This window comes from Lithobates pipiens, unplaced genomic scaffold (genome assembly GCF_037356315.1).
Source record: "Lithobates pipiens isolate NorthernLeopardFrog02 unplaced genomic scaffold, aLitPip1_a1.2 Scaffold_18, whole genome shotgun sequence".
NCBI lineage: Eukaryota > Metazoa > Chordata > Amphibia > Anura > Ranidae > Lithobates > Lithobates pipiens.
The window spans coordinates 420,698,486-420,710,759 of record NW_027507758.1 but is presented as its reverse complement, the minus strand read 5'-3'; the positions used below and the strand labels follow the sequence as shown (position 1 = coordinate 420,710,759).

The 12,274-nt window shown below is 45.2% G+C and overlaps 1 protein-coding gene across 2 annotated transcripts in view; it reads right to left on the bottom strand.

The window, feature by feature from the left end:
* SERPINI2 (serpin family I member 2) overlaps nt 1-12,274 on the bottom strand; it is an 86,912-nt gene that overhangs the window by 15,217 nt on the left and 59,421 nt on the right. For both annotated transcript variants that reach the window (XM_077488036.1, XM_077488035.1), the window contains exon 7: nt 3,781-3,867. In XM_077488036.1, the coding sequence (XP_077344162.1) occupies nt 3,781-3,867 (87 nt within the window). The remainder of the gene's footprint in view (nt 1-3,780; nt 3,868-12,274) is intronic.

Here is a 12,274-nt window from a genome sequence, read left to right as displayed (position 1 = left end):
ACCCAGCCTTAGTGACACTGGCGACGGGGGGTGATCACGGGGTTAAACCTTTATTGGGGGGGGTTAGGGGGGCACATTAGAACTAAAGGGGGCTAACTCTAACTGCCCTAACAGTTATTACAGTCACAAATGACACCAATGCAAAAAAAAAAAAAAAAAAAAAAAATGACATTGGTGTCACTGTGACTGGGGGGCAGGGGTAATTGGGGGGGTGATCGGGGGGTAAAGGGGGGGTGTGAGTGTGCCTGGCATGTTCTACTGTGTGTGTAGAGTGTTGGTGCAACTTACTGATCCGCTCTCCTCCGTGTCGGAACGAAAAATACCGACACGGAGGAGAGAATACATCACTTCCTCTCCTGTGTTTACATTACAGGAGAGGAAGTGATGTCACCGGGGATTTCCATTCGTCGAGAGCGATCGCGAGGGGGTGGCCATGAATGAATGGCCGCCCCCTCATCCCGGATCGCTCTCGACGGAATGCCGACCGCCGCAGGCACCGGGGGGGGGCCCGATCGGGCCCCCCACCCGCGGGCAGGCAGGGACTTATATATACGCCCATATGCCTGCCCGTGCCATTCTGCCGACGTATATCGTCGTGCGGCGGTCAGCAAGTGGTTAATCGTCATTAAAATCAGTGCTCCCGCCAAAACGGTAGTTTTTAAAACTTTTTTTTGCAGTGACCCATGTCCCCTGAGGCAGGAGGCAGGTCGCCAAACCCTTTTTAGGACACTATCTTGCATATTAGCCGTTAAAATGAGCACTTTCCAATTCGAACGTTCGAGTCCCATAGACTTCAATGGGGTTCTAACGTTCGTACCGAACGCGGGGGTCGTTCGCAAGTTCTGGTGCGAACCGAACCGGGGGGTGTTCGGCTCATCCCTAGTCCTGAATGTGGAAGATTGGTGAGCAAAGGTGTCAACATCAATTATAGGCAAAGACAAAAAAAAATTCTCGCATGAGATTAAAAATGAATCCATTAATTAATTAATAAAAATGAGATAGCAAGAGCTACATAAGACTTTTACTGGTTTAAAATGTCTTGGGCACATCATCTGTCTTCATCTCAATCTAATTAAAAATATGCTACCCAGTGAAAGTGTGGAACTTGTTGTTCAAATTACATTGCTGTAAACCTCCTTTGGTGCCTGCGGAAGCCGGATCAGCTAGCTGCAAAGATCTCCATCTTCTTTCTACATTTGTACCAACAAATAACTGCTAAAACTGAATAGTCAACTTGAATCAGAATGCAATGTAAGTTATGGTGATGACGCATTCTAATTTTAATAACATTCTAATAACCCTTTCAAACCAGGACATTATCAAACTGATACCATGCTTTAGAACCACTATGTGTTATACCATGCCCTGAATACAATAGTTTACTAAAATGACACAGATGACAGTGACCTCAATAACATGCTAAATGACTACATCATCTTTTGCTAAAGAATACTTTCACCTTAAAAGGGTATTAAACTCAAAAGCAAACGTTTATTATATTGCAGCTTACCAATTCATAGAAGCGATGACTGCATTTGTTTTCTTTTTAGGCTTTCTTTCCTTCTGTTCACCTTGTGATCTGGTCAGTAAGCCCATTGTTTTTCAAAAGAACAAGCTCTCTTGCAGATGTATCAGTTCTAGGGATGCATGAAACCATTTGCCACTGACAAGGGTGCTTACAATGGTTAGTGTGACAGACTCACCCGGGGCAGAGGCTTTTGGAGGGGACTGAATGCTAGCCTCTTGGCTACCGACTATGAGCCCTGGTATTTGAGTGAGCTACAAGTATTTAGGAAGATATTCTGTTATGTAATGAAAAAGGACATTATTAAGGAGGCCATGATGGTCTCTGCCAGCTTGGGACTCAGTGGACAGATGTATGTGAAAGGAATGCTGATTAATGATAACTGGAAAGCCTGGGTCTTTCACCCAATTGTTTATTGTGCTCATTAACACATCTTTGTCTCCTAGCAAACTATTGGGGGATGTGTTTAAAGTTACATGTATTGTAAGTTGTGAGTGAGGAGAAGGCAAGTCTATCCTGAAAGGTCATATCTCTGAGTCACCTAGTCGGGATAAATGATTAGATAACTAGCTCATGTTAATTAGGTTTCTGGTTACAGTTTGTATTGTCAGCCTGCTGTATATATTTGTGTGTCATCTCAAATCAGTAAATGTTCATGTTCAGCAACCTAACAAGTATTGCCTTGTTTTGTTGTTGTTAGCGGTTGGAATATCTGATATCTATATTTAGACTGGGAGGAAGCGATATATGAGGAAAGCACTCAAGCAGAGTGTGGGACGTTTCGTTACAGTCAGCTTTATTTATTTATGTAAAACCTTTATCCCTAAAGGAAAAAAAAACTGTTGCTGTAACTACTAATAAGTATGAGCTGGAGTTTGGCTTCAATCTGTTAGTGTATTTAAATCTGATAGTCCAACTAGCACTCCCCTCCCCCCAGACTGACAATGCTCCTGTCCAAATGTTGCCTCAGTGTTCCTTCATTTAGAATGGGGGGACTCTAATACAGGAGGTTTTAATTAATAAATTGAGTAGTTTGGTTTTAAATACTACACCATTCAAGGCTTCTCCCCCCCCCCCCCCCTTTTTTTCCTCTCTCTTAATGAGTGGTACAATATTGCGGAGGTAGTGACCTGGTGTGTAGTACATCTGCTGCAGGGATGGATGGCCCCCTGGTGGTTTAACACATGTGGCTAAACTATTGAGCTGTAAAAGTATGAGAGTGGAAGACCCCCTGGTGGTGGAGAATAAGGCAAGCAGGAGAGTTATCTAAATGTGATGCGATTATGACAAAGGAGTGGAGGTGAGAGTTCTGAGAGCCCAGATTGGGATTTTACTGAAGTATTCTCTTCTGCTTGCGGGAATCAGTTTCAGTGCTCCTTCTGTGGTTTACTATTTTAAGAGACCTATGGATTTATGAGATGGGGCATATTTTCCCTAATATTTTGGACTAATAGCAGTGACATATTCAGTTTTGCCTATAATCACTTATCACTTTATGATCTATATTTTTTGATTTATACACACTTTTTGCGCAGGATCATTTTGGACTTTATTAGATCTTCAGTGCATGCCAATAGGATAGGATTAATGGCACCTGCATTCAAATAGCATGTTTTTTCTGTGTGAGTGGTTGCTACTGCAGGAACAGGTATGTTTCCGCAGCGAGAACCCCCCATACAGATATGAACCCAGCCAGAGCAAATTTTCCACCGAGGACAAATGTTTTGGTGACAGCTGTCTAAGATGGGAACTCCCTCACCTTGGAGAGATTTTCTCTTACTTCCTGTTGCATCTCCAAGCCAGGAAGTAAACTTCCAATAGAGAGCTGACAATGCTGCCTCTGCTACCCTGGAATATTAAGCACTGTTAAGCAGAGTTCTGATTTGCTAGTCTAAGGAACACCCCCTTATGTTATGGAGAGAATGAGATTTTTTTAGTCCAGCAAGAGAGAATTTGGAATTTTAAAGAATTTTACTGCCACAGAGGCAGCGTTGTCTGCTCACTACAAGAAATGAGTAGCTCTCTGGATTTCTGGCAGGCTCAACGGGTATTTTACTGTACCTACATCTTTAAAAAACAAAAAGGGGGGGGGGGAAATGAGCATATATTGCTGAGAAGTACTAACATGTTTTTTTTTGTTTTTTAATATTATTTTGTCCAGACATAAACTTTAATTTCAATGGTTGGTTTGCAGTGCTCAGATAATAATAATAACCATGGATATAGTATAAAGAATGTTCATCTTTTTGTTGTACCTGTTGCTGCAGCTGCTTCACTCCCAGCTTCATTTACTTCAATAGAAACTTTTTGAACCACTTTTGAAATGTGTAAGTTTGATGTATCTACAAAAATAAAATAATAGAAAACATGGCAGACGACAGAAGATTTACAGAATCTTGATATTCAACATTCTGAGTACATATTATGCACAACAAACAGTATCTGGAAAACCAACAAAGAATGATGTCGGAAAGTGAATACTAAACTGCAAATAGCAAAATAACTAGCTGCTAGAAAGTAATTTACTGAAATGTGCCATACAATCTTCTTTATATATTTAGAATCCAGTTATATTCTAATTGTGGGCTCAATTATTCCTGCAATTGCTCACATAGCAATATGTACATTGATTTCTTTCCTAATACACTCAGTGATAGACTCAATTAGGTTACCTAGCTCAATGTTATAAAAATATATCCAGAATGGAAGTCTGTCCCTTTTTCCAAAGGCTTTAAAGGATTTTTACGTTCAAGAATGAGAAACCAACATGCAATACTGGATATCATTTATCCTGTATCATTAAAGTCCAACTATAGCCAAAAACATTTCTTTGGTTCTAGATAGTATGAGGTAGGGTTAGAACCCCTCTCTGACTTTATTTGCTGCCTGTGTTCTAATTGAGGAGATTCCCTGGTCTGGTGTAAGGGGATCATTGGAACAGGATGTGAGGGAAATTTCTCCAGTGGGACAGAGAGCAAAAAACAAAAAAAAAACATTTTTTTTTTAAAACAGTGGGGAAAACATTACTTAAAAATTATATTTAATCTGCTTATACCTAGCCTTCCCCATAAACATGCTAATGACATTTTTAAGTAAAATATTTCAATGTTCATTACCTTCCTTAATTTAGACCCAATGACAACATCTTTAGGTCTCTGTGCTTCTATATGCAGTGCAGGCAGATCATGGCTAGTGGAAGGGACAAGCAATGTTCTATAAAAAGATCACAACATCCTATCTCAGTGCTTAGTGCTGATGCAAGCAATGGCCTGGTTCTTGAGAGATGTTATGCAAATATCAAAATGCCTTAAAGGGCAGGTGTCAGTCTGGAGGAGTGGGTGTTTCTAGGCAGACTGCATTTGCATGCAGACCACCCTAAGTAATGCCCACATGTGCTGCTGAGCCTTCATAAGAAGTGAAATCCAATGGATGACAGCATTGGGCCAGGGACAGTAAGGCAGGTACATTATGCAATGCTCTTGTCTTCAACCAAAGGTTGAAGGAAAGAAAAATTGTTGGGAATCCCTCTCACAGTGCTATTGTGTTCTGCCTGTGGGCAGGCCCTACCTGCACGTGGAGGTTCCTTTTGCATTGAGAACGCTCATTAATGCCCAGAACCAGGTGGAGACTGCGGTCATGTGTATGATCAACAGTACGTTTCAGAAAAAACTGCGCTAGTATGCCTAAATTAAGAAAAAAAGTTTCTCAAGTTTCACTCAAAAGTGAAATACAAACCAAAACAGAAATAAAGAAGAAAGGGAGCTTCGCTAATAATGAAAAAAATATGTGATATCACACAATAAAGTGAACAGATAATAATCAGTCAAATATACATAATGTAATAATTATACTTTAACCTGCAAACAAAACAATACAAATGGAAGTGATCCGGTGAAAAAACACACAAACATATATATAAGAAGGCCAGTACGGTGGCCTGAATTTATGGGAGGAACCGAGGGGTATTTAACCAGCCCGTTCGGCTGTGTTCCTTGTCAGTTCCTGTGCGCGATATCTGTTACGTCAGAGATCTAGGGCCAACTATTCGAGATTATACGTTGTGAGTTCTGTGTTCGTGAGTTCCCGTATCCGTTAGTCCCGTCTTCGTGAGTTTGTGTTACGAGTCCGTCTTTGTCAAATCCGTTCCGTGAGTTAAGCGTTCGTGAGTTGTCGTTCTTCGAGATTCGCAACACTCGAGTCGCAGTTGTCGTACAACGCATCTGGTTCGGCTGTCGCAGGTAGGGCTTCGGCTCCCATTTCTCATTTCATGCATATTATTGTGTCATTAAACTGCGATATCCTGAGCTCACGAATTACTCACAAACATTTCATAAAACGTATACCTCTCATTTCGCACATGCTCGTTACCAAACATCGGTTGCTCCCTTTGCTTCACAAATGTTTCGTAGTCGCTCGTTCGTGACACATCGGTCAATGCCACCTCAGGAACTCATTTCGCAAACATGTCGTTTAATTCGAATAGTTCCTAATCATTTCTAATCATTTCAAATTGTCTGTACCATTTTTCTAAAGTGGCTTATTGTGTCAAAACGTTTATAATAATTTCGGAGGATAATTTCTAATCATTTCCGGAAAGGTTGCAAATCATTTCTAATAATTTCATTCATTTCTGTCACGTACCGCACTCTGATTCGAATCAAGTTGCATCTCTGATGCACCGATTCGCTCCAGTGTGCCCCAGTTTTCGGCCTCATTTCAGTGCATGCTCCAGAGACAGAGTCGCTCGCAGGTTCAGGTTCAGTCACTGATTCTTGTCTTTGCCATGACACATCATTTCTTGTCACGTATTACACTCCGGTACGAATCCAGTCACATTTCAGGAATGCACCGATTCGCTCCGGTGTGCCCAGTTGTTTGGCCTCATTTCAGTACATGCTCCGGAGACGGATTCTCTTGTCAAATCGTTAGCTCGGTCACTGATTCTTGTCTTTGTCATGGCATATCATTTCTAGTCACTTATTATGCTCCGATTTGAATCCTGTCGCATTCATAGATGCACCAATTCGTTCCGGTGTGCCCAGTTGTTTGGCCTCATTTCGGTACATGCTCCAGAGACAGGATTCATTTGTCAATCATAGGCTCACTCTCTGATTCTTGTCTTTGTCATGGGTATCATTTCTTTGACACCTATCATGCTCCGATATGAATATAGTCACGACTAAGCACTTAATTTGTCTCGGCGTGCCCCACGACGAGCCACATTTCAGTACATGCTCCAGAGTCCGTTTCGTGCTCAGTCGCAAGCTACGGCATGGCGATCCGGGCCTCTGTCATGGCAGAACTATTCATTTCATTGTCACGTACTGCGCCCCGGTTCGAATCCAGTTGTATTTTGCAATGTTCCGATTCGTCCCGTGGAGCCTTGCTTATTGGCCTCATTTCACTAATTGTCTCATTTCAGTACATGCTCCAGAATCCAGTTCATTGTCAGTTTCATCTGTGACACGACCGAGTCGTGCCTCTGTCATGGCAGATGTTCATTTCATTCAAGGCAACATTTCATTGTTTGTTTATTTCATTTCATTTCATTTCAACTCACTGCCGCCCATCAAAGTCACCGTTTTAGTCAATTATCTGTGACAGGTATTTGGAACTTTCAACAAGTTTTACCTTCATATTTATAGGTCAGTCGAGTTTCAGTAGGTCCACCCTGCACCCATTTGGACGGTGCTTCCCTAGGTAAAGAAAAATAAAAAAGGGGCGCATGAGCAGGAGTGTCCACTGCATTTAGGTATGTATACCGTTAGGGAGCACTAGCGAGTAATCTATGTCACCCTCATTAGGTTCTGCTCAGTGAACTTCAACCCCAAGGACAAGTCAGCACACCCAGGTTTAGGACAACGCTATCATGTCCCAGGCCGGCAGTGAAGATCTCACGGCCCCGTTGTCCCCCTCTCCAGTCTCAGAAAGTGGCAGCGTGCAGTCCCTTAGGGGATGGACCATCCCGAAATTGACTTCTGAGTTGAGGCGTAGAGGTGTGCCCTTTCCCGCTACAGCCAGGAAAGCAGAGCTCTTCAAGCTCCTCTTCCCTCCTCCAGCCATGGCAGGATCCAGCACCCAGCAAGCTTCCCTGGACTCTATTTCTTCTGCCATAACACAACTCCACACCTTGATATCATCCCTGACCACCTCAGTTTTCGAGGTCCAGAGTGGCACTCTTGGAGACCCGCCTGCCCGTTTCTCCCCCCGACCCCTCGGTAGCCCAAGCAGTGGCTACTCCTTCTGCAGGTACCACAGGGTGGAGTTCCGTGGTATACCCTTCCCACTTAGTCCCAGCCAATGTCAGGAAGGACATCCTGGAGGGCAAGGATACTAACCTCGCCTCCCTGCTCATCTCCGTCCACGACCTGGCGGAGAATAAGGCATACACGTGGGGGGACGTGTCGGTAGTCCTTAAAGCTAAAGATCCCAGGTTGGATAGGAAGCTGTCAGTGACGGAGTTCACATTGGCCTTCGGCATGATGAGGGATGTGATATGCTCAGCCTCCCCCAACAGGAGAGAAGAGCTGGATCGGTATCTCCATACCCTCGTAGACCTAGGCTATAAATACGGGGGTTTTGGCTTCTACGATTACCACCGCTCCTTCTCCGCTAAAGCGGCTGCCAGGTTCCTACAGTTCCAGACGTCCACTGACTGGAGTGTCATGGATACGGAGCTCTTTTGTCACCACTTTGCGGGCCTTCATTCACCCCTCTGCGCAATCTGCCAGTCGGCCACCCACACTGCCACTTGGTGCGCCAACACGACATCTACTCGTCCCTCTGAAAGTCCCTCTACCTCCGGTGCAGTTCAGGGTCAGCAGGCCCCTGCACGCCTGCCTCAGTTGGACAAATTTGGGCGCCCAGTCTGGACCATAGGAGGAGCAGCGATCTGCAATAATTTTAATTATGGTTCCTGCAACTTTAGCCAATGTCGTCTGCTGCACATCCTGTGTGAGGTCAAGCAGCTAAAGAAGGCATGACTAAGCCGGGTCAACGTCACATGGCTCGGCTTCTACCTTTCCTCACACCCCACTCCCTCCCTGGCCACCTACCTCATTCAAGGTTTTTACGGAGGGCTTCCACACTGGTCTCATTTCCCTGCCTCACGTGACCCATGAGTGCCGGAACCTTCGGTCGGCGGCCACCAACGAACAGGCCATAGACCAGCTCCTGCAAGTGGAGTTAGATCGGGACTTCATGATAGGCCCGTTCACCTAGCCCCCCTTTAACACATGGAGAGTCAGCCCTATTGGGCTTGTCAAGGGCAAGTTCTCCAATAAATTACGTCTGGTGTACGATTTGTCAGCGCCTCATTCATCTACCATCCCCAGTCTGAATTCACTTATCCCCTCCGAAGAGTTTTCTCTCAAGTACGCCTCCGTGGACATGGCCATCCAGGCTATACTCAAAACGGGCACTGGCACCTGGCTCTCCAAGGCCGATATCTCAGATGCCTTTAAGCTCCTTCCCATCCACCCATCTCTTTGGTGCTGGCATGGCATCAAATGGAGGGAGGCATATTATTTTGCCACCAAGCTGACCTTGGGGTCTAAAAGCAGCCCCCTGGCTCTAAGACACTTTCGCGCAATCGCTTACATGGATCCTCCTACACAAAGCCCAGTGCCAACAGGTCATCCATTACCTGGATGACTTCCTTTTGATAGAGCTCACCCCCGGGGACCTCGATAAGTTGAGGGTGGTGTTCAGGAATCTTAATGTCCCTATTGCGGAACACAAAGTTGACGGTCCAGCTCAGTCCATCACCTTCCTCGGGGTTAACCTGGACACCTGTGCCATGCAGGCCAGCCTCCCCCCAGATAAACTGGCCCGCATCAGGGCGATTCTGCGACACTTCACCCATTCCAGAGGATGCACCAAGATACAGCTGCAATCCCTTCTCGAGATGTTCAACTTCGCTATGCGTATCATCCCCCAAGGTCGCTCCTTCGTGTCCCGCCTACTGGTGTTCCTATCCCATACGCAAGATCCCGAGCAGGTTCTCAGTCTCGACTCCGCAGCGATAGCGGACTTCTCTATGTGGGAGGAGTTCCTTTCATCCTGGAATGGTATATCATTGTTCATTCCCAGAGTGTCTTCCCTATCACCCCAGGTAGTGACAGACACAGCTGCTTCCACAGGCTTCGCAGCAATTTTTGGCTGTCTTTGGTTCGCAGCTCCCTGGCCAACTCAGATACTGGCTATACCCAGCTTCACCAACACATCTTCCCTTTTTGAGCTGTACCCTATAGTGGCAGCAGCACACCTCTGGGGCCACAGCTGGACTGGTCAAACCGTGGCCTTCACTACAGATAACCTTGCTACAGCAGAGATCATAAACAAAGGCAGGTCCAAGTCCCTTGCAGTGATGTCCTTCCTGCGTAGGCTGGTTCAGCTGTCGTTACAGTTCCAATTCAACGTCTATTGTTCGTTTGTCCCGGGCAAGCGCAATCTATGTATTGCATAGTAGCCCATTATGTGTCACTTACCTGAAACCGAAGCCAGCAATGTTACTGTTGTCCCCACTAACAGGGAGCATCCATTTTCACCCCTCTTCCTTCCAGGGCCGCAAACTCCGGCTCTGTGACTGGCCAGTCATGTGACATCACTCCCACGCATGTGTGTGGGAGCCGCCAGTCACGGCATGGCCCCTATTAGAAACAGCACAATGTGCCCTTACTAAAGTGCGCATGCGCCAATGACATCAGCGCATGTGCCGTAGTCATCGGCGCTCAGCTTTTTCGTAAATATGTCCTAAACCGTGGAGGTTTAGTAGATATTTGAAACACCTACAGGTAAGCATTAATATAGGCTTACCTGTAGGTAAAAGTGGTTGTACAGGGTGTACAACCACTTTCATAACCCATTGTGCTTTACAGACCCTGGTTGTTTTGATAAGTCAGAACCAACATGCACCCCTTTGAAACAACTTCAGACCAGGCTCAGAACAGTTCATATAACTTTTCTGAAGAGGTGTGGCATAACAGTTCAATATGAACAACGCCTTTACCCTAACTCTAACTATTGTAGTGTGGCTGCCCAGGCATACTTCTGTGAGGCAAAAGTCCATTATGGCTTTGTCCATGGCCTGGATGTCTCTTAAAGTCCCAGTGTCCTCAGTCCCAATTCCACATACAGACAGAACCCAGTCACCTAAGAAGATCTGGCCAAGATGAGAGCGAGACCTCAAACTTAGCCTTCCCTCTTTTTATATAACAGGTGGGACCAAGAATCCTGGGAACAGAACTACACAAGTTAACCCTTCCCCTGGCCTGGGGCAGCAGCTAACTCACTAAAACCAAATACAGTTCAACCTGCCTACACGTCAGCGGGGAGCATGGGCAGCGACTATAGCCTCCGGCATTGATTGGGTGAAAAAAAACAAAAGGCTGGTTGTACTGAAGTCAATCAGTGGATCGACTTCAATATAACCAGCCTGCCCATAGAACTGGCCTAATTTCAAGCTTGCTATGGCCATCTTAAGGCTTGAGAAGAATATGAATATGAGAAGTACATGATAGATAATGCTGGACATCCTCCTGCCATGAAATAAGATGAGCTCTATCTGGCTTGTTGCAGATTCTAATGCACACTGCAAGAAACTCTGCAAGACTGGAGATAAGACTGGAGTTCCGCTATTATGTCTTTGTTGCTGTATGGACATTCCTCTCCTGGTGACTCCCAGTTTATTCGCTTCTTGTCCTGGAGTCACAAAAGTGTAATTGTGACACAAAGTGAGGGGGAATACCCCCAGTGCAGTTACAGACAACAAAGAACATAATCTTCTGCAAATTTTGTAATCTGCCCATCTCTAAGAAAAGTTTTGACTGAATTAAATGTGTTTTTGATATACTGGAAACCATTTTGTTCTATATGTATTTTACAAGATACTGAAACAAAAATGTGATGTAGAATAAAAGTAACTAGAGATGTAGGGACTGTTATTGTTAAAAATGCTAATTATTTGGCTTTTCTATTCACAAACTGGCTTAAGTACTTTGTGTTAATAAGTAAAAAGAAAAAAGTAGACGAGGTTGATTTACTAAAACTGGAGAGTGAAAAATCTGGTGCAGCTGTGCATAGTAGCCAATCAGCTTCCAACTTCCGCTTGTTGAAGAAAGCTTTGACAGTAAAACCTGGAAGCTAATTCCACCAGATTTTGTACTCTTCCTTTTAGTAAGTCAACCCCAGCAAAAGCTGGAGCAAAGTCATAATCCTTGTTCCAATCAGTGACTTAAAGCGGAGGTCCACCCTAAAGTGGACCTTCCGCTCATCGGAACCCTCCCCCCCTCCGGCGCCACAATTGGCACCTTTTAAGGGGGGAGGGGGGTGCAGATACCTGTACAGTACAGGTATCTGCACCCACTTCCGGGATAGCTCTCTGCGGAAAGGGGCGTAGATTACGCCCCTTTCCGCAAGTGCCCGCCCCTTTCCGCAAGTGCCCCGCTGCCTGCTGGGAAACACACAGATCCCAGAGGCAGCGGGGACCGTCCTTATTGCGCAGTGCGACTCGCGCATGCGCAGTAGGGAACCGGGAAATGAACCCGAAAAGGCTCCATTTCCTGATTCCCATACTCAAGATGGCGGCGGCAGCACCCGAGAGACGATCTAGAGATCGGCTTCGGGTGCCGACATCGCCGGCGCGCTGGACAGGTAAGTGTCACTATTTTAAAAGTCAGCAGCTGCAGTATTTGTAGCTGCTGGCTTTTAAAAAAAATAAAAAAACGTGGAGTCCCGGCGGACTCCCGC